This window comes from Rattus norvegicus, chromosome 14 (genome assembly GCF_036323735.1).
Source record: "Rattus norvegicus strain BN/NHsdMcwi chromosome 14, GRCr8, whole genome shotgun sequence".
In the NCBI taxonomy this organism is placed as follows: Eukaryota; Metazoa; Chordata; class Mammalia; order Rodentia; family Muridae; genus Rattus; species Rattus norvegicus.
Window position 1 is genome coordinate 77300334 of NC_086032.1, and position 27478 is coordinate 77327811.

The following is a 27478-nucleotide window of genomic DNA, read 5'->3' on the forward strand; positions in this document are numbered from 1 at the left end:
CTATCTCCAAGGATCCCAGCATTCTTTCTAACAGCAAAAGCACAGAGATAGTGTTGTTGACCCAGCTTTTACTGTCATATGCATATCAGTCAAGTATTCTGTGATAATGCTTCAAAATGCACAGCCTTCTTTTTTCATATTCGCAGATGATATGATTCTTTTTTTTGTAAATTGGATATTTTTATTTACATTTCAAATGTTATCCCCTTTCCCGGTTTCCCACCCATATCCTATCCCCCTCCCCCTTCTTCTATGAGGGTGTTCCCCTACCCAACCACCCACCCCTTCCCACCTCCCTGCCCTGACATTCCCCTACACTGGGGGTTCTAGCTTTGGCAGGAACAAGGGCTTCTCCTCCCATTGGTGCCCAACAAGGCCATCCTCTGCTACATATGCACCTGGAGCCATGTGTCTGTCCATTTGTACTCTTTGGAGGGCGGTTTAGTCCCTGGGAGCTCTGGTTGGTTGATATTGTTGTTCTTATGGGATTGCAAACCCCTTCGGCTCCTTCAATCCTTTCTCTAACTCCTCCAACGGGGACCCCAGTCTCAGTTCAATGGTTTGCTGTTGCATTCACTGCTGTATTTGTTATGCTTTGGCAGAGCCTCTCAGTAGACAGTTATATCAGGCTCCTGTCAGCATGTACTTCTTGGCATCAGCAATAGTGTCTGGGTTTGGTGGCTGTTTGTATATGGGCTGGATCCCGAGGTGGGGCAGGCTCAGAATGGCCATTCCTTCAGTCTCTATTCCACACTTTGTCTCCATATCTCCTCCTCTGAATATTTTTGTTCCCCCTTTTAAGAAGGACTGAAGCATCCTCACTTTGGTCATCCTTCTTCTTGAGCTTCATGTGGTCTGAACACAGACTTCTATCACAGCTTCTAAGAGCTCAGCCCTCTCTTGCCTGAGCACACAGCTCTGTTTCTGGGCACACATGGGGCTTAGGCAGGCACCTCTGGCCCTTCATCTTTGGAGAAGGTTGCCAAGGGCCAGCTTTTCTTTGGTGAGAGGTGGAAATGAAAGGACACAAGGGTCATCTCTTTAGGTGTCTTTCAGAATGAACAGTCACCTCACATCTGTTGTACGTCAGGGAGAGGAGGAAGAGCTAGGAGGCAGCAGCTGGCCACATAGCAACTCAGCGTCCAAGTCAACAGCACACATTTATGCCATGCTTGTGTTCCAGAGATCCACATCAAGCCACCTATTCCCTGTCCTGAGCTCCAAGAAGGTAGATATGCCATTAGCCCCACTGCACAAATGGAAGAACTGAGACCAGAGAAGCTCATATGATCTAGTCAAGTTCATCCTCTAGAGTGGCGGCAAAGACTTGGCAATGTCTGAATTTCTCCCTCTGCTTCCTGAGGTATCTCCTGTGATCTGCATTCAGCCCCGCTGGGTCTGGTGTAGCTTGGCTATACCACTGAAGCTCATTGTCCCAAGGAAGAACAGGCATGCTTGTCTGCCATTAATTTCCCATCAGGCACTCTTCCTTCTTTCATACATATTATCAGACAATCTTACAGCAATCTGGGTATCACCCCATACCACAGAGGAGAACCCCAGGACTGGCACCCAAACACCAGGTGTGTGTAGTCTTCTAGATAGGACCAATTGGATGAGAAGCAGTTGTGTTTAGTCAGTCAGGTGAGGGTGGAGCCGACTCCTTTTTCTCCCCCTCCTTTCCGTGGCTTCTGAAAATTTACCTTGGTCAAAAGGCACAAGGTGGGGCAGAAGGTTTGGAAGGAGGGGAATATAGTTCACACAGTGGCTCCCAGCGCCCAGCAGGTGGCAGGATGTGGCCAGAGATGCCCGGTCCCTGGGACGTCTGGGCCAGCAGCCCGCGCTGCCTGGTAATGTCAGCCTCCTGGGGAGCTCGTGCCACCCACTCTGGCCCCTATGAGCCTAGGGTCCTTAGGCATCCCGGTCTCTGGAGAGACGCTCCCTCTCCTAGGCACTCCCCAGCTGCTGCAGAAGCCCAGACTCAAATGAGAACCATTCCCCCAAAATCAGCCGCCTAAGCTTCACAGGGTAGGGGAATCCGGGGGACCCAGACAGGCAATTTCCAAAAATGTACATTTCTTTTTAAGTGAGCGACAGCCTCATAGGCCTCAGCTTTTCAGTGTACAATGAGAGGTTACGTTAGACCTCGCTGGTCTGGGCTCTCCTTTCACTCATTAAACATCCTGGAAAACAAAGAAGCAGTCCGTGGCCGAGCCAGTGGATGAGAACAGTTCTGAGTCAATACGAACTGCCAAAGGCTGCCGGTGGGGAGTCCCGGGGACCCAGCAGCCCCAGGGAGGTCCCTTCCCTCGGAGTCCCCGCCTACCCGACTGTGAAGTGGGGGCGGTGGCTTCTAACTCTTGGCTGAGATCCGGGTCCACGCCCCCTCCTCCCGCTGCACGCCCTCCCACCCTCCTTTCTCTCCTCCTTTTCTCTCACCACCGTTGTGAGCTGAGCTGCACGGTGGTCTGGGCTCAGGGAGTCCCCGGGTTTCCATCCGTGTATTGTGCGTCATGGAGAGAACCGGGTGAGGGCTCAGGGTGTGCGGTGATCCAGCTGGGGGGACACCCTGGAGGAGAGGTGACCACACGGTCCTCATCCCTGCGCTGCGATCGGCCCCCTCCACACACGTTACAACCCTGGCTGGCTGCCTGCTCTCACCGCAGCTTGCATCCTGCCTCCCTGGGCTCTTATCCCGCACACAGCATCCCAAGAGCATCCTGCATCCCTTATCGCTGTGAGAATCCTGCATCTGACATCCCGAAAGGAGAGGCCGGGCATGTAGTAGCAGCAGTAGCAGCGGAATATGGGCGGGAACCACTCCCACAAGCCCCCAGTGTTTGATGAGAACGAAGAAGGTAAGAGCCTCCCCAGCACGATGAGCCACCACTCCCCATATCCCCAGGGCACCCCTTCCTTCTGCTATCCTTCACTGAGCGCCTGCTGAGTGTAGCGCAAGGATGGACAGATACCTGGGTCTCAGCACAGCCTTGTCACCCTGCACTGGCTGTGTACCGGCCCAGTGCTAATCATAGAGCTCCAACCTGGCTACTTCTTAGGCTCTAGTGCTTGTTGGAAGCTCAGATCATGCTGAACCTAGAGTTGGGATAGAAGACTCGGAAAAGAAAAGGGGACTCAAGGTATCACTTTGGGGAGGGGGCATCACAGGAAGACCTTGCTTCACAGTAGAGCAGGGGGCGTTGTTCCTGCTCAGCATCCTGGGACTCCAAGATGGCCTTCAGAGCTTGAGGTTAACAGACGTGGCCAACTGGTTGAAAGTGTACTACAACATGTGTGTGCATGCATGCGTGTGTGTGTGTGTGTGTGTGTGTGTGTGTGAGAGAGAGAGAGAGAGAGAGAGAGAGAGAGAGAGAGGAGAAGAGGAGAGAGAGAGAGAGAGAGAGAGAGAGAGAGAGAGAGAGAGAGAGAGAGAGAAGACTCCTACTCTTTGGTCTCAGGACAGCCTAAGGAAACTTTGTAGCTGAAGTCAGTGGCTCTGAGGAAGGAGCCCTGCTTGGAGCTAGCTTCCTGGTGGGGAGCACTGTAGGCTATTCGCCTTGTATGGATGCCAGGACTGGAGAGTCCTTGAAGCTAATGGTGGCAGAATTTGGTATTTGGCTGATCAAAAGTGTAAGAAGTTTTCTTAGCGTTTAATTCCACTATTTACGTCCTGAGACTCAACCACTCTGAACACTCATTTCCCCATATCTGTGAAGGTTTCTAATCAGGTCGTTGGGGGCTCCATCATTAGTCACATGTGGAAAGTGTCTTACAGACCCCTGAGTTGGTTAATAACCTACTGTGTGATAATACACACTGGCTTCTCTCTGCCTAGCTATCTCCACTGTGCCCCAAATTAGAGTCCAGGCATCCTGCGCCTTTTTTCCTGCCAACAACTGTTCTGGACTTAGTCCTCACAGATCCCAATGGAACAGGTACTTTTCTGTGGCTGTTTTGTAGGGGTGGGGGTGGAGAAGGACAGAGAGAGACAGAGAAGAGAGACACAGAGAGAGACAGAAACAGAGAAGAGAGACAGAGAGAGAGAGACAGATAGACACAGAGACAGAGACAGACACACACACAGATAGAAACAGACAGGCAGACAGAGATAGAAACAGACAGACAGACACACACACACACACACACAGAGACAGAGAGAGAGAGAGACAGAGACAGAGTCAGAGACAGAGAGAGAGGCAGCCAGACAAAGACAGATAGACACAGAGACAGAGACAGACACACTCACAGAGACAGAGACAGAGAGAGACAGAGAGAGAGAGACAGAGAGAGACAGACAGACACAGAGACAGAAACAGAGACACACACAGAGAGATAGAAACAGACAGACAGACAGACACACAGACAGAGACAGAGTCAGAGAGACAGAGAGAGAGGCAGACAGACAAAAACAGACAGACAGATAGACACAGAGACAGAGACAGAGACACACACAGAGACAGAGAGAGATAGAGAGAGACAGAGAGGCAGACAGAGAGACAAGGGGCAGACAGAGAGAGAGAGACAGAGACAGACAGACAGATAGACACAGAGACACACACAGAGATAGAAACAGAGAGAGAGAGAAAGAGAGAGAGAGAGAGAGAGAGAGAGAGAGAGAGAGAGAGAGAGTATCTCAGTCATAGACTACAACCTGAGAACCAGTTCTGAGTTCTTCTTCTGTATAGAGTACAGGTTTGGCCACTCTAGAAACATCAAGGTTGACCATCTCAAAATGGTGAGGTCCCTCCCACGTAGGTGAAGACACTGCCCGCTGAGCCAGCCAGGTGGTCCTTCCTTGCAGGAGGACATGTCTGTGTCTGGTGGGTCCAAATGAACATCCTTGGTGATAGGCAGGGAGGGTTCAGTACAGCCACAGGTTGCTTGATAGCTTCATTCTTCAGACAGGAGTGGGCTAGTAGAAGCCAGAGACAGTAGAGGCTCTGTCTGCCTCTAGGACGTAACCAGAGGGAGTTATGACTTCCATGTAGCTTCACCCTTGTTTATGAGTTCATGGGTCTAGTCTGGGTCAAGGTCACACATAGTTTTGTTAACATCTCTGTCTCTTAAAAGTCATTCAGTAGGTTTAATTTTACATATATATATATATATATCTGTTTTTCATCAACAGAGTCTAACATAATCCTGATATTATTTCTCTCCCTTGAAACACACCTCTACATGGAACACTGGCATTTTTTTTTAATAATTAGCACTCTAAAATCATTCTCAGCTCCAGAGACATTTAAACTCACCTTAATCAAACCCCCAGAGTGTTGTGTGTTAATACTTAATTTGTGTGGCAGATTATAGACTTCTACAGAAAATAACTCTCTAAATTCAATAAAAGAGTTTCTCATTGCACGTAAAGACAACAGGGGTTACCCTTAGTCTGTAACTATTTTTTTATTTCTATAATTATTCTTCTTTGATGTTGCCATTTATCACTCCCACCTTACACAAATACCAAATACGGTCAGGAAACCCACCCCCACATGTCATCCTTACATATTTTATTTTTGCAGACAAAGCACCCTTTCTTTCATGCTTAGCTCACAGAAGGGATTTGCCCCCTCTGTGGCAAGGATCTCGTTCATGCTTTATTTGCTCTAAAATATTCACTGTAGACGATGCTTTGGTTTTCCTGTCTTGGTTCCCCATCCAGATTCTGCTGGACCTGGGTGAGCCATCTGTTTTGGGGCAGGTTGAAGTGCAAGACTGGAACTTTCTAGTCCAGTGGAGCATGCACACATGTGACTTACAGCCATTTCTGAATATTTCCTGTGCACATGTGTAATACAGTCCGCCAGTTCATTATGTCATCTGCATTTACATATAATCTTTCCCACACCTACCCCATGCTGGGCACCAGGAGTGGAAGCATGGTAGACGGTTCCTAACCCTGGGAGTGTAAACTCCCCTTTACACTTGAGTCTTTCAGAAGTGTCTTTCAGCAAAACTTGCCTTGGGAGGGACATTTCCAAAGATCAGAACAGGATGAACAAAGGCCGTCAGTAAAGATAAAGCATGGTTCATTTGGGGGTCTGGTACAGCCTTTTGCGCACCTGAGGAATGTGGAGCCTTAAGGTACCATAAAAAGCCCCTGAATGCCGGCCAGAATCAAAGGGCCCAGGCTCATTGGGGCGTGTGGAGCTGATCCCTCAGGAATTCTGGAAATACTGAATGGTTTTAGGCAGGGGATAGTATGGGTCAGTGAACAAGCATGCTCCCTCAAGTGACTGAGGTGCTGGCTCCTGAACACACCTGATATTAAGGACTTGAATGGATAAACCACGGCAGGAACTTCGCCAGTGTGTAACCGTTCTCCATTCTTGGGGGTGGGATGGGGCAGGGCATGGGGCTTCCTGTGTTCTGCTTGCAGCTGTCATGCTAACACCTTCAGCAAGGAGCTCGGAAGAGCACGTTCATGTCCCAGGAAGAATGGCTGCACCAAGGTATTGACAGTGTTTCTCTCTTAGTAGCACATGAAATAGTAGTGTGTTTACTGTAGTGGCATCCGAGATAAGGTGGAAGATGGTGCTTTCCCCACCTGAGCCTCTTTGAGCAAATGATATAAAACCCACAGGAAGTGCTTTTGATAGAATTCACTGCCTTGGGCCACTTGGCCCCTTCCGTATTTGCTTCAAGACCTGGTCCTGGCTAGCACACAGATTACTGGCATGGCCTGATGCTGCCCTCGTGCCTGCAGCTCTCTCTTCAGTGTCATCTGGGTGCAGCAGCCAGGCAATCCTGCTCTAGGAGTGCCAGGCTGCATCAGGTCTCTGTTCAGTTCCCCTCTGTCTCCTTCTCTCTGGTCCTAGAGGCAGCTCACCTGAAGATTGGGATGAAAACAAAGAACTTGTACATGCTCACTCGGACCTGCCCTCTGGCCTCTCACTGCTCTCTTATCCCAGTCAACTTTGGCTTTAGTTCATGTTTCCGTCCCCCACATCCTCCAGATCTTCACGAGGGCTTCACTGACCTCCCTCTTCATAATGGTGCTCTCTGCCCATCCTTTGCTGCATTTTCTTTCTGTCAATCATCACCACCTTACTGTACTATTGACACGATTATTTTCTTAATTATCATCTATGTTGGTTTTCTGTTACTGTGACGAAATACCTGAGCCTAACAACTACTAAGGACAAGTCTGTTTTAGTTTCCAGTTTCTGAGGGTTCGGACCCTCATTACTTGGCTCTGTTGGTTTTAGCTTGTGGTGGAATGGCATTATGGACATGGCCAGGACATGTGTCCAGAGAAGTGGCAATCGAGAGATAAAAAGAGACCAGAGGAAGTTAGGGTCTCAGGATGTCTTCAAAAGATATCACCAAGTGGCTTCTTCCTGCTTCTGAATCTAAGTCATTTACTCATTGGTAGAGAAAGACCAGTGAACTGAGGACACATTGAGGGATAAGTGAATAGATGTGCTAGGGAAGCCAGCTGGATGTAAGGAGCACACGTCTTAGGGAACCTGGCGTCTGTTTGTCTGGGCTACAATGGCTGACAAGCAACTTAAAGAGGAGGCTTATTCTGGCTCCCAGTTTGATGGGACACAGTCTGTCGTGGGAAGAAAGGCTCGGCAGCCGGACCAGGAGGATGCTGGTTACATTGTATCGGCAGTTAGGAAGCAGAGAGCGAACAGGACTTGGGGTTTGTTTATGTAATCGTAAAGCCCACCCTGTCACGGTCCACTTCTGTTGTTGTAAAACTATAAAAATAATAAAGAGTAGTTGTCTTTTACCTCGCTAGCTCTGTACCGCGGTGCCCTAAGATATCTGCTGGATATCTTGTGGAAACACATCTCACTCACACACTTTCTTACTCTCAAACCCTCACATAAAAGAACACACAACACAATAATCTTAGATCCAAATGGTAAGATATAATTGTCCACTTAAACATATAAAGCCCAGTACTATCCATCCCTTGAGAACATTAATAACAACCTGTAAATACACAGAGCAGAATCTTAACATCACCTGCCATGGCTTCTCCCCTCTCTCCGTCTCCTTTCTCCTCCTCTACCTTCAAACTTCTCTTCCGCCCATCCTTCCTTCTCCTCCAATGACAGGCCTCCTTCTATCCTATACCTGCCCCTCACCAGTACTTTACAAATTCAATGGAGAGGTGGTTCTGGTGAAGTCACCTGAGTTCTGAGTCCTTGACTAGGCAGCTGTCCTTGGGGCAGTGGAATTAGCATCAAAATACAATAACTTCAGGACAAACCACAACACACTTCCTCCAGCAAACTCCACCTCCTAAAGGCTCCACAACCTTTCCAAATGGTGGCACCAGCTAAGGGCAAAGTGCTCAGAAACACAAGCCTGGTGGGAGATGGCTTTAAGCCCCAGCACTGCTGATAGGTTGTATCAGTCTTGAAGGTGAAGGTGCACATTGGGATAAGTCAGCTTATACCACTCGTTTAAATGAGCAATGAGGGCTGGTCGGAGAGGCACAGGGGTTTTACAGCAGAGAGTAGCAATCGGAGTGGCTGCACCTTTATCAGGTCCCATCTCTGAAGGTTTTCGCCTGCTTTTGGTGGCGTAGGTTGTTAGGTAACCTAGTCTTTGACAGATGGCCCTCTGGAGATCTTTTGCTTCCAAATCGCAGTGCTATGGGTCTTCTATAGCAGCAAACGCAGTAAGAGGGACCTGAAGGCTAGGCTCGTGAAAGGTTAGAGCTCTGTTGAGATGGGAACTCTATGAGAATTCCAGTGTTCCAAGGCCTAAAAGAACACCTGGAGTAGAACTGAAATGCTAATAAACTCTGTTCATGTGAGTGTCAGTCTCTTCAGCCACACCTTAGTTCTGCTACTCAAGTAGTCTCTGGAACCTTCCTTCATGCGTCCTCTGCTTTCTTCTGTAGGCTTTGTGCTAGGGCAGACTTTCTTCCCTTGGAACCCACCGGCCCCGAGACTCCACGTGGAGGAGAGAGCTCATAGTCCTCATTTCACTCCAGAGACACCAGTGACTAGTTCCTAGTAAGACTTGAACCATTCTGTAAGCAGGGAGATCTGATGCGCTAATCAGCCAGCCCAGATTGCCCAGGCCTTGCCTGGACACTGGGTAGAGTCACCCGTACTCAAGGCACCTAGTACATATGGAAAAAACAGGCATGGAATACCAGGATGTCCATAAAAGGAGGGCACGTGGATGCTGCAGTGAATCCAAATAGTGTTCAAACAATGATGACACCAGTAACCACAACGGAACTTAAACCACCCTCTCCAGATCTGTTGTCAGGGAGGGACACAATGGTTTGGGACTCTAACTTATCTCATGCAATTGTTAAATCCCTTGTTAGTCCACTCTCCACTACATAGCAACATGTCTGAGGTTATGGGCTTATAAAAGAAAGTTTCTTTTCTTTTCTTTTCTTTTCTTTTCTTTTCTTTTCTTTTTTTTTTTTTTCCGGAGCTGGGGACCGAACCCAGGGCCTTGTGCTTGCTAGGCAAGAGCTCTACCACTGAGCTAAATCCTCAACTAAAAGAAAGTTTCTTTTGGCTCATGGATCTGCACGTTTCTGCCCTTGATGGGTCAGCCCCGCTGTTTCAGACGTGTAGTGGAGCTGAACACATGGATCAAATGGTGGAGGGAAACCTTAAGCTATGAAGCAAAATCGAACAGCAGAACCAAGGTAGAACTAACTGTCCATGAGGGCAAGGCCCCAGTAGCTGGGAGACCTCCCACTTAGGGACCCCATCTTGATAGTCTCCCTGCTATACTGCTGGAGAGCGTGAGCCTTTGGACAGATTCAGCATCCAAAGAACAACACAGGCCACTTTCTAAATGAGACCGGGACCTCTTTGAAGAATGGCAATTTCTTGCTTTTTTTTTTCTTTTAATTTTTGCCCTGCCAGGCCCAGGACGTAGGCTGAAGGTGGTCTCTTACTGGGGGGGGGGTCAATTTTCTGTGTCCCTCTGGGTTCTGGAGCTACGGAGGAGTGACCACAGACATGGGTTCTGGAGCTACGGAGGAGTGACCACAGACATTCCAGTTTTACAGTCAGTGATGTTTGTGTGGACTTGGGAGTGGAATGAGTTTCCTGCCTCTGCTCTCAGGTTTCTACCTCGGATCAAACAGGCAGGGAATTGAGTGTGCAGAATGGATGGCATGCTGCAAGCAGCTTGGCAGTTCCCAGTCACAGTACACGGGAGCCTAGGAGACAGCCCCGCACATCGAGAACCGAGATGTGCATACCAGGCAGCCTGCAGTGTTAAAACATTGTTCGCACGTGGTGACTCTGTTGAAAACAGAGCTCCCTCTGCCCCATCACTGCCCCAAGACTCGATTCTTGCTTTAGGGGACAGCTGAAGAGAGTGGCTCTTCCCTGGAGAGTGAATTATGGGAGGATGAAGGCAGGGTTGATCCCCAGGTTGAGGAAAGGTTTAAATGAATCAGAGGAAAGGGGGTACTGTTAGAGGAGGATGAGTTGGTGTCAGCTAGCACTGAGGCAGCCACGTTCCTCAGAGAACTTGAAAGAACAATACTCCAAGCATTACATGGGTGCTTAAAATGGAGGCTTTGAGCCCTGGAAGGTGGAGATGGAGAAACTGCTCCTCAGAGGGATCTTGGGACCTCCCCTACCTCACAGGGTTACCATGCACTAGTTACCATGGTAGTGAGGGAAAGTTTACAACATCAGAGGGGAATCAGCTACCTGAACTCCCAGAGAAGGGAAGCTGGGGTCATTTTCAGACAGAGTCAGCCCCAGCCAAGGAAAACGTGAAGTCAGTGCTGTCGCCAACTTGGGAATCTTTCTCCTTCCAGTGCTTGGCTTTTTGGTCTTCCTGAGTGTCCTAACTCATTGCGGATTTTGCCTTCTGGCTTGTCTTACCAAGACACTCTACCAGTGAATCATCAAAGCAAATGGCTCACCTTCCCAGGGTGGGTTATTAGCACTGTGTACCAGAACAGCACTCCTTCTTAAAATACAAAACAAAACAAAACACTCACTTTATTTCTAATTATGTATGTATGTACGTGTGTGTGTGTGTGTGTGTGTGTGTGTGTGTGTGTGTGTGTGTGCACTAACTCACAATGTCATGTGAATGCTGACATCTATGGAGGCCAGAAGAGGGTGTCAGATCTCCTGGAGCTGGAGTTACAGGTGGTTGTGAGCACCCTGATGTGGGTGCACCCTGAGGTGGGTGCTGGTATTCTCAAAGAGCAGCGAGCACTCTTAACCAGTGAGCTATCTCTCAAGTACCCCTTTTCTTTTGTGCACTTTTGTGTACTTTAAAGTTCCCTGTCCCCTTTGAAGTTGTGAGGGACATGTGAATTACTTTGGTCCAAATGAGCAGCATTGATGTGTATCTAATCTTGGGTAATATATACTTCATGTCCGTCGATCTTAAGGCAAGCAGAATTATCCAAAAGGTAGAACTTTACTTCAGTCTGGCTTGAAGAGTGTGAGAACAGCATTGACTAGAGGCCACACCCTTTGCCAGCTAGCCAGGAACCATAGAGACCTGCTACTTCAAGCCAGGGCAGTTCAGATGCTTGTTATTGCAAAGTTACTCAGCCTACCCTGAGTTAACCCTAAGTCAGCTGTCCCTCGAGCACAGCATTTTCGTTTTTGCAGTTAAGAATCTCGTTAGTGATGTTGCTAACCTCTACACACTTGATCACACTGAGAGAATTTTCTCCTAACCTGATTTGCCAACAAGTTTTATTTTTACAAGTATGGGCTGATTTTTCACAAATTCCTTTCCTATGTCTGTGGAGATAGTATGTGGATTTTTCAAATGTAATATTAAATCGACTGATTTTTTTCTTTTTTTCTTTTTCTTTTCTTTTCTTTTTTTTCGGAGCTGGGGACCGAACTCAGGGCCTTGTGCTTGCTAGGCAAGCGCTCTACCACTGAGCTAAATCCCCAACCCCTGATTTTTAAATGTTAAATCAACTTTTCAATATTAGAATAAATCTCATGTTTTACTTATGGGTTCTATTGCTGTGATAAAACACACTCAAAAACAAAACAAAACAAAACAAAGCAAAACAAAATAAAACCCAGCTGGAAGAGAAAGGGGTTGTTTCAGCTTACAATGCCCAGGTCACACTCCATTACTGAAAGAAGTCAGGGTGGGAACGCAAGAAAGGAGCCTGGAGGAAGAAACTGAAGTGGAGGCCATGGAGGAGTACTGCATAGCAGCTTGCTCCTCATGGGGTTTTCAGTCTTTGTTCTTATATACCCCAGGTCCACCTTACCATGGTGGCACCACTCACACATTAATAATCAACCACCAATCAAGAAAACTCCTTATAGATTTTCCCACAGGACAGTTTTGTGGGGTATTTTTTTTCAACTGGGGTTACCCAAATGACTCTACTTGTGTCAAGTTAACAAAGAAACAAAATAAAACAAAAACTAACCAGGATTCCCATTTATTATGGTGTGACATTATATTGGATTTGATTTGCTAGTATTTTGTTTATTTTTCATAGGAAGGTATTACACACCCTAAGTGATTCAAAACAGATTAGGAAAAATGCTCATAAATGCTTATAAAAATGACAGGAGGAGAATCTAAATATCAGAGAAGTTCTATAGTTCTTTGCCCACTGAGAAGACAAGTCTAAGCCTAGGTGTCTTATTAGGTACACTTCCCCAGATATGAGAGATAGCAATCTTCAAAAAAGTCTCCAGAGAATGAGTGGAAAGACTATCTTTAAAAATACTTTTTATTAATTAAGGTGTATATGTTAGCTTGAATGAATTTAAATGCACTGAGTGCATGCAGTACATGTGGAGGCCCAAAGAGGGCAGCAGAACGTCCGCAGCTGGAGTTACAGCAGGTTGTGAGTCTCCATGTCCAGGATAAGAACTGAAGCCAGGTCCTCTGCAAAAACAGAGGTTATTCTTAACCACTAAGCCAGCGTCCCAGCCCCAACAGTATCTTTTTGATGTTTCAGTATCATTTTAATGATGTTAAACTGGTGCCATTAGCAGAACTGAAGATGAACATTGCTATCATCTGGAAGGATTTGTGAAGGGTTACTACAATGTGTGAATTTCAAGTTACAAACACAATGTTGCTTCCAACATCCTAATCTCTACCTAGTGTCTGTAGCATCTGTAGTAAGGGCTCCTTTTTCAAGTCTGGCTTTGACAGCTTGTCCTTCCTTTCCCAATTATTTTTCTTGATTGAACTTTGGTTTATCAGCTGTTGGCTTTAATTAGTATTTGTCTGATTCCTATTTGATTTCTTTGTTTAACTGTTGTTTTTTTCTTCAAGGTTTTCTGACAGCTCTATTTTCTGGATCATACTACTCTTATTTCTTATTTTGTATTTCCCTTAAGTGTTACTGCTGAAATTATTTTCTCTCGACTGAATTATTTCCTTTGGCATTCCTCCTAGTGTCTGCCTACTGTTAAAAACTTTGCCCACTTTCTGTGTGTCTAAAAATGTCTTTATGTGTATGCCTGATTATTTTGTGGCTGTCAAGTTCCATATTGCCATTTTCTCCTTTAGCAGTCTAAAGTAGATCCCGTTGTCTTCTCTCTTCCATCATTCTGACCGAGAGGTAGCAGCTAGTTCTGCTTTTGTTCCACTTATTTTCCTTGTCTGCATGTCTTAAGGGTTTTTTTTTTCCAATTTTATTGTTTTCAGGAGTGTGGCACAATGTATCCATCCACCTGTGAGGTTCTGGTTGTTTCCACTTGTGCAGAGGGTTTCCTGAGCCTACCTTCATATGTCTTAACTTTAGAGGATACTTCTTTTGCCTCCTAATACTGTCCCTGATGTTAACTGTCCACACAACATCACATTGAGAGTACAGGGCTATGAGCCTTCCCATGGAGACCCTGTGTAGCTCTAGCCACAGTTTTGTGTCTCAAGCTATCTCTTTGTTTAAGTCTGAACATTTTCTCTCAGCCTGCTTATTTTAATCACTTCCAGTCTGTCTCGCTGTTAAGTGCAACCATCAAGCTCCCCATGTTAACTGTTGAGTTTCCATCCGGGAACTGCTGACTTCATCTCTTCAATGGCTTTCAATTCTCAGTACAGGAATTGGTAATTTCACTTTTTTGAGCAACCCTGTGGATCTTCCCCATTGCCTGATTTTGTCTTTCTTTTTGTATGGTTAGTACGTTTCACACAGTAGCATGTACTGATAAACTATATAATGTGTAACTTTAGTTAATTTTATGAATTACTTAGAAAGTTATAGAGATAATGTTAGGCTTCAGAGAATGCTCCCTTCACAGCAGTGACCTCCATATGGCAAGCTGTCAGCCATGCTTCATGTGAATCCTCACAGAGAATGGGGCAGGGGTATTGCAATCCTATGAGAACAATCTTGCTACCTTTGTTCATAGAATGTAGCCCTTCATATTCCTGAGGTATGTCTGGGATATTGGGCAAGCCTCCCAATTGGTAAGCTCTCAGTTTTAGTATTGGCCTCTGCTCACCATCTCTAAGGACACCCAGCTCTAGTGGCTTTTCAGTCTCTCAGAATTTTCAGATTTGATACAACTTCTTGAAGAAAAACAGTCCTTCTTTGAACTGACCTTTTTCTTGCACATTTCACCTGAATTTCTGTTCTCCACTGAGAATGCTGTTGTTCCTCCAAATGGATTTTCCAAAGATAAATTGTGTGTGGTCATTATAGCTTCTCTTCAGTCATTGAGTTATGGGCCAAAGTGACCCAGACTGATGGAAGTCACTTTCCTCCACGGTGTTAGTATATAAGAGCTGTTTGCAGAGAGACACCTAAGCCTCCTGACATTCTCCCACTCTAGCTTTCCTCACTCCCACAGCCTCATCCCCAGCTTCCCTTCCTCTCCCTGCCACCATTCCAGTCTCTCTGTGTTATTCCTCAAGCTGCTGCACCTTGAATCCTGGCATCACTCCAGTGAAATGGCTTTTGTGAGCACCTCCATGACATGCTGGTTCTTCAAAACACCAGAACTCACCATCATACAGATATAGCATGCCAAATTGTGTTGATGCTCCCTGGACATTTCTCCCTCCCTTTTCCAAACATTCTTGTCCCTAGACAATAGTGTTTAGTTTGTATTGTGTTCAGGAATCATAAAAATGGTCACAAGTTTTAGGTATTCTTTTGTGACTTGCTGCTCACTGAAGACCAAGTCTTGAAGATTCATCCATGAGGCTACTGATACCAGGAGTCTGTTCATTTTTGGTGCTGTATAATGTTCCATTGTGTGACCATCATTCACTTGCCTTCCCGCTTCTAGATATTTGTTCTGTTTCTGGTTTCTGGCTCTGGTGAGTAGCTCTGCTGTTCCTAACTTTGCTTCCACAATACTCATGAACAAGAATCTTTTCTGGGATGTGCACTGTAGGAGAACTTCTGGCAGACAATAGGTACACGTGCAGTTTTCTAAGATCCTAACAAATACTTTCCAGAGTGATTTATCACCAGGAAGCTAAGTGCAGTCACTTCCCAGTCTCTCCATGAACGCTGTGCTGTAGAGACAGGACTTAGTCAACCTCACATGGTTTACCGTCTTCTTGGAGTCTCACTTGTTTCTGCATCCACAGGGATGCCGACTATATCAATCACGTTTAACAAAATCTAACCAAATATCACCACTGCCAATTGACACTAAGCTTTTGTGATTGGATGTGCATTATCTGTTTAAGGCACATCTTAAATTGAGCCGCAAATTTAAAGTGCTTGAAAGTTTTGGGGGACAGATACCAGGCTTGGTGACATATTGTGGTGGTTTGAATAAGAATAGTGCCCATAGGCTCACATATTTTAATGCTTAAATCATCAGGGAGTGACCCTGAAAGGATCAGAAAGATAGGAAGTGTGGCCTTGTTGGAGAAAGTATGTCTCTGGGGGGTGGGCTTTGAGGTTCCAGAAACCACACTAGACCTTGGCTCTCTTCCGCTGCCTGCAGATCAGGATGTGAAACTCTCAGCTAGGTCTCCTGCAACGTGTGTGCCTGTGTGTTGACACACAGTTGAGTTCTTTCTCTCTCTCTTTTTTTTTTTCTGTCTTTTTTTCGGAGCTGAGGACCGAACCCAGGGCCTTGCGCTTCCTAGGCAAGCGCTCTACCACTGAGCTAAATCCCCAACCCCAAGTTCTTTCTCTTATTAATGCTGCCTTTATCATGGAATAGAAGAGTGACGAAGCCACGCCTGTAGGACCAGTACTTTGGAGTCAGAGGGAGAAGGATTTTAAACTTGAGGGCTGCCTGATCTACACAGCAAGGTCCAGTCAAGTGGATCTGCATAGCTAGTGACTACCACACAAGGAAGCACATCTCTTTTGGCCTTGCAACCCTTTTGTGCTACCGAGCCTTTCATTTTGTCAGTTGGACGAGCAAGCAGTTGCATGTCATTGCGGCTTCAATGTGTTCTCTCATTAAGGAACCTGAGGCTGCTTCATTAATTTAGCTCCTACTTGTTTTCCTGCTTCTGCAAAGGACCATTTCACAGCTTCTTACTTTTTTTTTTTCTGAGGAAGAATGTACTTTCATTTGCAGAGGTTTGCTGTAGTCCTACCTGACGCTGTGGGTTGCACGCATTTTCTCTGCCTTCCGCTGGCCCTTTCTAGTCGTCCACGATGTCTTTATTTTAAGGTGGTTGTACTTACTGAACTTTCCGCATGGCCTGCGGTGTGTTTTCTCCATTGGCGACGGCTGTGGGAGGGCTCAGCTCACCGCTGGCAGTGCCACCTCTGGGCTGACATTTTCTCAATTGCAGTTCCCTCTTCCCAAATTACTCTAGCCTGTGTCGAGCTGACATAAAACTAGCCAGCATAACGCCACTCTGGTTCAAGCACCGCACATCCTTTGAACTCCAGGGACCTCCCTCCTCCAGACATTTGTACTTAAGGGCATAGCTTTCACTGAGAGCAGCATAGCTAATTCACAGCTACAATGATGGCAGTTCCTGGCTTAACACCCGTCAGTGGTCCTCACTGGTCTATTAGTTAAAGTTGAGAATTGTAATAGGTCTCGGAGGCCCTTGATGGTCCAGAACCTGTTCAGCTCTCTCAGTTCATCTTTTTTTCTCTCTCTCTCTCTTTTTTTTTTTTTTTTTGAGTTGGGAACTGAACCCAAGGCCTTGTGCTTGCTAGGCAAGTGCTCTACCACTGAGCTAAATCCCCAACCCCTCTCAGTTCATCTTTACTGAGTTGTTAGTCACTGGACTTAAAATTCCTTGCCCAAACACTGGCACAGGGCAGCTGTGTTAGTTTCTTTTCCTGTTACTGCGATGAGACACAACTTTAGGGGGAAAGGAACGGTTCTAGCTCACAATCCCAGGTTACAGTGCATCATGGTAGGGCTGCCAAAGCAGCAGGAGCATGAGGCGAACTGCTCACATTATGTTTGGAATCAGAAGACAGATGTGGAAGCATGCCTCCTCACTAGGGCTCCTTCACTCTCTACACTTAGGTATCCCAGGATCCTCTGCTTAGGGAAGAGTGCCAGCCACAGTGGGTGGATCTTCTCTCTTCAACTAATGTAATCAACAAAACCCCATGCCCATGCCCAGAGGCCATGTCCCAGGTGATTCTAGATTTGATAAGCTGACAACCCAGGTACCCAGCAACTGTCCCGTGAAGTCAGCACAGGCTTCTTTACCATGCCCCTCACAGCTGACAATCTAGTTATTCTGAAAATTAATGTGTGGTCTCCACCCTCCCCACTAGGTTCTGTTGCCTTGTGGACTCTCCTGTGGGTCTCGGCAGCCTAGAAAGTTACTGCATTGCATTTGACTTTTCATGAATATATGTCAGAATAGGCAAGCAAAAGCCAGGTAACCTTTTACCAGGGTTTGAAGAGCAGGTAAAGGAACCAATCCTAGTGCTTCCAGTAGCATTTAAAATGGCACAGTGTGGGAGGGATTACGATGGCTAATTGAAAGGAAGCAGCAGTTTCTAGCTTTGCTATGGCTTATTGACAGAAACAGCCAGAAAACAGCTGGGTAGAGAGGTGGGGCACAGAGAAGATACACCGAAGCTTAATGTTGTATGTGTATAGACTTGGAGGAAACCATTGGCTCAGTTTGGAAATATATTCAACACATTATAGCAATCCATTGACTCTGGAGATAACATCGAGAGAAGGCTGCTTCCCTGAAAGGCTCTCACATAAAAATGCAGAAATATCAATTTCAGCAGATATACGTGTCTACCATAAAAATGCAGAAGATGTTAAAAAACAACGCAATGTGGCTTCTCCAAACATTTATGATTCTCCTGCAACCAACTCCAAATATGCTCAGGGGGATGAAATACCAGACAAGAACTCAAAATAATGATTCAAAACATCAATGAATTTTAAAAAGTACAAAAAAAATCTTAACACATCCAGGAAGATAGCACAAGATGTGATGAGGAGTCTGGGGGAGGGAGGGGATTGATTTTGAAAGAGTAACAAAAAGAAATCAAAATCTCAGTGAAAATAAGAAACTTGACACGACTTAAGATCATCTGAGAAGCGCATCTCAGTTGAGTGATTGTCTCCATCGGGTTAGCCCATAGACATATCTGTAAGGAATTGGCTTGATCATTAATTGATACAGGAGGGCCCCTCCCACTGTGGGCGGCACCATTCCCTGGGCTCATGGTCTTGGGCCTTTTCAAAGAGATAGTGAAGCATGAGCCCGAGTGAGCTGTAAATCGGCATTGCACTACAGTTTCTCCTTGAGTTCCTGCCACGGTTTCTGTCATTGATGGACTGTGACCTTTAACCTGAAATAAACCTCTTCTTTCCTCAAGGTGCTTATGGTGAGATCCCAGCAACAGTAAGGAAATGCAAATACTTAATAATAATATTAATAATAATAATAATACTGCAAACACTTAGTAATAATAATAACAACAGTGAAAAATCTTACCAACAGATTATATCAAGTGGAGGGAAGAATTTCCAGGGTTTGAGGGCAGAGCTGATGAATTATAACATCAGAAAGTAATGAAGCAAGAACAACAACCATGAACAAAGCACATGAAACTTTTAAGCCTGGGATGAGATTAAAAGACTAAACTTACCTATTTGGGAGGCAGAAAAAGGCACTGAGAAAAAAAGTTAAAGCCACCACCCCCCAAAGCCCTACTGAATGATAATAGTGGAGATTCCCCAAGTCTTGGGAAAGCTGTAGACAGTCAGGCCTAGAGTACATTTAGAATCCCAAACAGAGGGGGCCAGAAATATCCTCTCTGTGTCATATTATAGTTAAGACTCCAAGGGAACTGTACAAGGATAGAGGATTGCAAGTGGTGATAGAAAACTATAAAGTCACTTCCAGAGGCAAACGTGTCAGAGCAGCAACAACGTTCTCAACTGAAATGCACCAGCTAGGAGCTCATGGAATGATGTGTTCCAAGACCTGAAAGACAACTGGCCACAGGGCCAACACTAGCCAGCAGAGTTGTCTTTTAGAGTTAAAGGAGAAATAAAGTGTTGTTGTAAAATTATAATAAAATCTGTCTTTTATCCCGCATTAGATCTGGCACTGCAGTGCCCCAAAATATCTGCTGGATATATTCATCTCAGTCAGCAAAGCCTCTCATTCACTTTGCTCCATCCCATATCACACTGCCTATGGCTTCTCTCTACCCATCTAGTTCCCAAGGCAGGTTGCCACCATGTCAGAGATATACATCCCAATTCCATGGCAGTAGTATTTCTGGCCACCACATACTCTCCTAAACTTAAATCATTCCTTCTTGTCCAATGACAGGCCTCGTTCTGTCTTGAACCTGCCTACACCTGCGTGATGACATCATCCTAGGAAAAAGACCTTCTAGGATAAACATTAGCGAAAGGAGTTTATGATCGCTAACCTGACTTTAAAGAAGATATTTAGAAGAATTCTACATACACACAAGAGGAAGATAAACACAGTAATAAGAGTACAGAAGCAAAGAAGTCTCAGTAGAGCTGTAGATAATCAAATCATAAAAGAATCAAACATCAGAAAAACAATAAGGTTATGACCCTGGATGTAAATGGTCTTAGTTATTCAAATTAAAAGATTCAGACAGGACAGTTGGCTTGAAAAACAAAATCCAACTGTTTGCTTCTGGCAAGAAACATACCTCACTCACAAATGCCTAGATACAGAGTGAGGAGTAATGAAAATGATGTTCCCAGTAAACAGAAAATAGAAGCAAACAGGAATTATGTCTGGAAAAGCAAATTTCAGGCCAAATAATTTTGCAGCTACTTATCTGACAGAGGATTGATATCCAGAAAATGCAAAGATCTCAAGTTCAGCACTGTTGTGTGAGTGTGGTAAAGACCTCTGGCCTTGTAGGACTGGCTGTGTGCGAAACTCTATACAGGACCTTGTGAATACACAAAAATTCTTGATGCTTTTGATGGATTCTCTAAAATAGAAGTGTAGCTATACCAAACAGATGAGAAACAACAACACCATCCCTCCAAGAATCCCCCAAATCATCCAAACAAAAACAACTAGGCATGATTAAAACAGAACTAGGTTATTGGAAACTGGAAGGGGCATATGAGAGCTGGCTCAGTGGGCAAAGTGTGTGTAGGCAAGGGTGAGGACCTACTGCCTGTATAAAGCCTGGAGGAGTAGCTTGCATTTGTAAACTCAGTGTCCTATGGTGAGATGAGAGACAGAGCTGGAAGAGCTTTTAGAAGCTCACATGCCAGCCAGGGCTGCTGAAATAGTATGTCAGGGAACAAGGACCCAGTCTCAAGTAAAAAGGACTAACAGCCAAGGTTGTTCTGTGACAAGCACACATGCACCGTGGCACAGTTATGTCCACAGGCTTGCTACAGGAAAAACTACTGCAAGGTACCCAGAGGAGCTGATTCTCAGGCTGAAAATGAACTAAGTCTAGCAATGTTTCAGCAAAACCTTGTGAGCCATTGGAAAATACTCCAGTCAGCTGGAAAATGACCAATACCATTAGGTATCTTTGGTTGGTCGATGTGAAACTAATGTAACAAAATGTTCTGTTTAAAAGAAAAAGGACTAGAATCTGAACCTCAGAAAAGCCCAGAGAACAATCAACAGATGAGCAGAGAAGCGTAAACAGATGCTTTTCAAACCACGTACAAATTGCCAATAAACACATGAGAAATAAAGGTCAGATTTTAAAGTTGCCACTGGTGCAATGCCGATAAAGACTACAAGGAAATTCCAGCCAGCCCCAGTCAGAATGGCTTCCACGTAGGCAACTATAGTGGGACTGGGAGTGTAGCTCAGGGTTAGAGCAATTGCCCAGCATGCATCATGCTCTGGGTTCATCCCCAGTGCTGCCAAAACTGCTAAGAACAAATGCTGTAGGATGAGGGAGATTAAGGAACCTTACACAGGGTTGGTAGGAATGTAAATTAGTCTAGCCACTACAGAAGTCGGTATGCGGCTTCAGAAACTAAAAATAGAAGTGCCATGTGACCCAGATCCAACTCCTGGGCATATCCCCAAAGGAATCAAAGTCAGGGTACAGCAGCAACACCTGCTCGTGTTTATCACCGCTCTGCTTGTGACAGCCCAGGCATGACGTCAGCCCAGACTCCTGTCAGGGAGTGAATGCCAAAAGGAAGTGTGCTCTGCACGCACAGTAAAGTATTATTAAGCCACAAAGGAGAAACAAACCATATCATTTGCAGGAAAATGGATTAAATGTATCATTAATAATGTCGAATATGTTGGACTTAGACTAATTTCTCATGGTTTCAAATGTTGGATCTGGATGGGGGGAAAGGCATGAAAGTAAAAGGAGGAACAGGAAGGGACCAAGGAAGTGAGACAGGAAGGGTCAAGTGAATGCTATCAACGTAGTACCATTTCCTGATGACCAAGCATGCAAGTCTATGAGCCCATGGGAGCCATTTCTTCAAACCTCCGTGGGTATCTTCCCCAATCACATGCTCCCCTTTGGATAGTCTCTCATTTAACTTGTCGTTCACCAACTGAGCTGGCTCACTTTCCAGGAACCCTCAAGGATCCTCCTGTCCCTGTCTCCCTTGCTCTAGAATAACAAGTGGAACAAAGGTATATGCTACCACACCTGAGGTTTTTTGTTTTTTGCTTTTAAATACGGGTTCTGGAATCTAAATCCTGCATTCATGCTTGTGTGGCAAACACATTACCAAGTCGCCAGCCTCTCCACTCCAGTGCTGCTAAGCTTTTGGTCCGCCTTGGTTGATAATATGCTCGGTGGACATCTTTTGAGTAGAACTGTGAGTAAATAAACCATAGCAGAGCAGGGTGGTGACTGTGGGCTGCTGGGGCTGGCACTCTGGAGAGGCTGTCAGAGCGTGACCAGCTTAGGCATTTACCTGTGGCTTTATGTGGTGGCAGGTCTCTGAAGAAAGATGACCCCTCCACATTTTCCCCAACACTGCCGTTGTGGGTCTTGTAGTCAGTTTTTAAAAACACTATAACCCACCTTCTGACTCAGTTTAGAAGTGGGAATAGGCCTTGAGGTTTTGTGTATCTGGGATGTACCAAAACTCCTGTCCTTCATGGGACATCCGAGTGGGCACACTTGCTATGCACATAGGCCCTGTATCCAGGTGTCTGGGCCTGACATCTATTGGCCGAGTAATCCTGAGTGCCTTTTACCTTTCTGACCTACAGTTTCCTTGTTAGGGACACGAGAGTAGGGCGGGAAGCAGACAATGGTACTTTGTGAATCGTGGGTGCTAAGTGAGTCGGACTTGTCAGATATTTCTCTAGTAGGGAAGAGTATGTTGTATAAAGTTTATTTAGATTAAATTTGTGAGTAAAAGTCATGCTAGAGACGGTAAGGACAGATTTTGGTCTGGACTCAAATCTTATTTTTCTATGTATTAGCTGGGTCACTAGGGCCACCTGTATACTGTCTCCGAGCCTCACTTTCTTCGTCTGGAAAATGTGGCTGACGTGAGAATATATTGGGTGCTTCCTGGCTGAAGCCAGGAGTTCAAGCCGTAAGTGTCAGGTGAGGGGGTGGCTTTGCCCCCAACCCCAACACAGCTGCTGCCACTGCCTACCATAAGATAGCATGGGACACCCCTCCCCCAGCTGCTGCCACTCCCTACCATAGGATGGTAGGCTTGCATTTTCATATTCCAGGAGACACTTGCTGGAGATTCTACCTCTGGCTGCTCTAAGGGTCCCCATCACTCCTGACAGCAGGACCAAGCTGTGTTCAGGGACAGGGACAGGGACAGGGACAGGGACAGGGACAGGGACAGGGACAGGGACAGGGACTGTCCTTCAGATGGATCCCTCTGATGTCCATCAAGCCAAGCTCACAGCATCCTGGAGTTCTGTCAGATTCTTGTCAGATCCTGGAGGGGAAGGAGGCCCATAGGGCAGGCTTTCAGGAGGATTAGACAAAGAACCTGAGGGTTAGAGAAGAGTCTGGATAGCCAGAGGAATAGGCTGCACATGTCCTGTGAGTGAGGCTCGCCAAGCGCTTGCCCTCTTGTCAGAATGTGACCTTGCTTGCTGACACAGAGGAGTGCCCGTGAAAACAGGGCCATGGGTGTGAGTGCTAATCCAGGCTTAATTTCCTGTGAATGGGAGAGCTCCAGACTCAGAGGCACACACAGGAGATGATAGTGTTTCTAGGCCATTCCGTGCCTGCTAGTGCCAGGTTTTTTCCTACGTTTGGATCGGAAAGCACCATTTACCAATGGCGTGCTTCATTACCCAGGGCCAGACAAGCCCCTCTCACCTGTTTAGCCAAACCTGGGTTTTGCCAAGACTGTACACTGCATGTGTTTGTGTGTGTGTGTGTGTGTGTGTGTGTGTGTGTGTGTGTGTGTATTTCGTGTTTCAGGCACCATATCTGTCCATATTCCTATAGGAATCCACTGCATCCCCAGGTGGCTCCTAAGCATGTGCTATGATAATATTTTCCAAGCAAAATTTCAGAGGTAAGAGCATCAGCGGAGTGGGAAGCTGAGTCGTGGATATTGCACAGGCTGCACACCCACACAGCTGGCTCGGATCGCAGAAGAGGCAATACCATAGTTTTAATCTGGGGACTATATTGCTAGGCTTTCGTGCTGGCTGTGGACTGCAGGCTGGGGTGATGGGAAGATGATGATGAAAAGAAGACATGAAAATACAGCGTAAGTAGAGGAGGACTATGTGTGCCCATCGTTGTTTGAATGATGTTAATCAGGGTTCTCTAGGGAAACTGACAGAATGACTATAGACTAGGAGAGTCTGGAGAGATGGCTTAGCTATTAGGAGCACTTGCTACATAATCATGAGGGCCAGGGTTTAGACCAACCACCCGTATAATAAGCGACCATCCCCCAAAACTCTACCTCCAAGGGATCCAAAATCCTCTTCTGGTCACCATGAATACAAATGCACACACACATACATACATACACATACACATATACACACATACACACCACACACACACATGCACACATGCACACTGCACACCACACACACACACACATACCCCACACACTACCCCCCCACATCACACACTGCACACAAGCACACATGCACACATACCACATACCACACACACAAGCACACATACACACACACACCACACACACATCATGTATCCCTCACACACACACACACACACACACACATGCACACCACACACCACACACACACATATCCCACACACAACCCCCACCACATCACACACCGCACACAGGCACACATGCACACACACCGCATAACACATACACACACACACACACACACACATTATTAGGTTTGCTTATATAATACAGTTAGTCTAGTAAGGGCCATCTGCACACTGGAGAGGCTGAGAGTTCCACCCACAAGCCTGGGTATCTCAGCAGCCCAATCTGGTTTTGAGAACCTGGAGGATTTCTGGAAAGCCGTTCATCTTTAGTCTACAGTGGGAACCCAGAGAAGCCGTGTTCCGAAACCAAGAGAAGGAACATAGTAGAAGCAGCAGCACCAGCAAGGTAGATGAACTTGCTAGCAAGATGGAGGAAAAGCAAACAGAACTAAGCTGTTCTCTCAGGTCTCCTTTTATCTGGGCTGTCCCAGGAACTTAGGATGGGGCTTCCCAACTTCAGTTAACCAGGTCAAGAAAGTCCCTCACAGGTGTGCCCAGCGGCTGGTCCCTTAGTTGGTTCCAGACACAGTCAAATGGACAACCAAGTTGAACCTGGGCAAAAGTGTCACACTTGTAACGGTACCTTTCGTCCTTCCCCTCCCGCTTCCTCTTCTGTTTTTGAGGCAGGATCTTAGGGGCCAGGCTGGCCTGAGACTCTCTACATCGCCCAGGTTGGTCTGAAACTCACAAACCTCCTGCCTCAGCCCTGGGATTGCTGACATTCCAGGCATGTGTTGCCACACCTGACTTACATATCTGATGATGTATTCACAGGAAGACATCTGCAGAGACATTGCATAGCTTCTAGCCCCCTAGTCTGGTGGAAGATGCCAGAAAGCTTGCACTTGTAGGCAGCTCACCTTATTAAACCCGGCGAGCTCTCCGCTGATCACTTTAGTTTGTACGATATTTATAAATTCCATTAAGAATGCAATTATTTTTAAAGCACACATTTCAAGCAGAATCGAAAAGTCGCTTCATGGCGTATTTAATAAGCTCTAACACAGATTCTAAAGTGCCCTCTCTGGAGTCTAATTACTCCACAGTCTTCGGGCAGAACACACCTCTCTGCCCTTTGCTCTCTGTAGATTTGCATTTGAAAGGGATGTGCTTTGCTGTTTTGTTTGCCCAGACTTTCTGAAGCCCACCTCCAACGGTGGCTGTCAATCTTACACAAGTACCCTGTTATGGGTTCCTTTACTTTCTGTACTGGGAGTAGGTTGGGAATGAATCGAACAGCAATTCGCCATTGTTTTCCCCTTGGCCACCGAATTAGATACCAGTTTGGGGTCTCTGTGTGTCTGGAAAATGTTTTGTTTCTTGGCTTTTGCCTCTCAGTGACTCCTACGGGACAGTTTCCTGATCTCCATTGTTCTAGATGCATCTATCTGTAATCAACAAGGCTAGACTCTGATATAAATTTATAGCTGAAGTCCACAGAGCAGAGAGGTTCTCAGATATTATGAGATGATTTGGAAGTATGGTCTGCACCAAAACCCATGGGGATCTTACATACTATCAATTCCTTCCTTTATTTTTCTTAAAAAAATCCTTTATGAGCGGTGGATGTGTGTTTGTTTGTGTACCATGTGACTGCAGTGCCTGTGGGGGCCAGAAGAGGGCGATGGAGGCCGTGGAACTCGGGTAGCAGATGACTGGGAGCCACCATGTGGGTGCTGGGAATAAAAGCCGGGTCCTGAGGAAGAGTCGCCAGTGCTCTTACCCTGAGCCATCCTTCCGTCTGCCCTCCTTTCAACCCCTCCCCCTCGACCTTTTAATGCATATCAGGCTCAAACAAAAGCCTGCAGGCTGAAAAGTTTTAACTAGCAACTTTAACTTTTTACTTTGCTTGTGTATTAAAAACCTCAAATTGTGGGGCTGAGCGGTGGATCAGTTGGTAAAACACCTGCCTGGCAGTTTGGATCCCCAGCAACCATATAAAAAATGGGGTGCAGTAGTGTGAGTCTCACTGGCCCCAGCCTTAGCCATGCTGGGGTCTTGACTGGCTTGAGTCTGTACAGCTCAACTACAGTCACTGGGAGCTTGTGAGTGCAGGGAGCCTGCCATTTTAGACATTCAGTTTTGTTTTCAAAAGATATTCTGACTGGACACAGAATGCAAAGCTGACACATTTCTTTTAGGACTTCTATGATATTCTAAAGACACCATTCCGGGGTTGGAGAAATGGCTCAGTGTTTACGAACGCTGGTTCGTAACGCTTTTGCAGAGGTCCTGGGTTCAAATTCCAGCAACCGAGTATCAGTTCACACCTATCTGTTAACTCCGGTTCCAGGGGACCCAACACTCTCTTCTAGTCTGTGAGGGGACCAGGCACACATGTGTACGGATACATATACAGACAAGACACCCATGCACATAGAATGTAGAATAAATAAGAAGAGCCCATTGTTCTTCCTGAATAGAAGCTCCTGCTATTCCAACCCCTGTTCTCTGGAGCGTGTATCTCTCCATCCCAGCTGCTTCCGGGCATTGTCTGCTGCACTGGCTTTTATCCATCTGTCTGTGATATGTGCAGATATGGTTCCTCCCCTTTTACCACGCATGGTTTGGAGAGCTTCCTAGGTTGTGGATTGATGCTTTAAATCAAGTTTGGAAGAATTCGGGTTGGTATTTTTTCCTATTTTATTTCACATTGCTGTTTGTTAGCTCTTTTCTCCTCCATGTAGCATGTGTGGCATGTGCAGTACATCGCTCGGAAGCGTTTTGCAGATCCTGTGTGTGTGTGTGTGTGTGTGTGTGTGTGTGTGTGTCTTTCTCCTCCTTGTAGCAGATGTGACATGTGCATCAGACCCGCTTAGAAGCATTTTGCAGATCCTGTGCATGTGTGGGTGGGTGTGCATGCAAATGCACACACAAGTGTATGAGTGAGTGAGAGAGAGGCAAGAGAGACTCTTACTCTTGTTTTAGTTTTTACAAACACATCCAGTGAACCAT

General features: G+C 46.1%; 1 protein-coding gene across 2 annotated transcripts in view; it reads left to right on the forward strand.

Moving 5' to 3' along the window:
- Positions 1 to 341: 341 nt before the first annotated feature.
- The window catches only part of Stk32b (serine/threonine kinase 32B), a 262047-nt gene continuing 234910 nt past the window's right edge, over positions 342 to 27478 (forward strand). The window contains exon 1 of one of the 2 annotated variants that reach the window (XM_039091947.2): positions 342 to 2858. In XM_039091947.2, the coding sequence (XP_038947875.1) occupies positions 2807 to 2858 (52 nt within the window). In that variant the 5' untranslated portion in view covers positions 342 to 2806. The remainder of the gene's footprint in view (positions 2859 to 27478) is intronic. The other variant, NM_001107224.3, reaches the window with a different exon arrangement.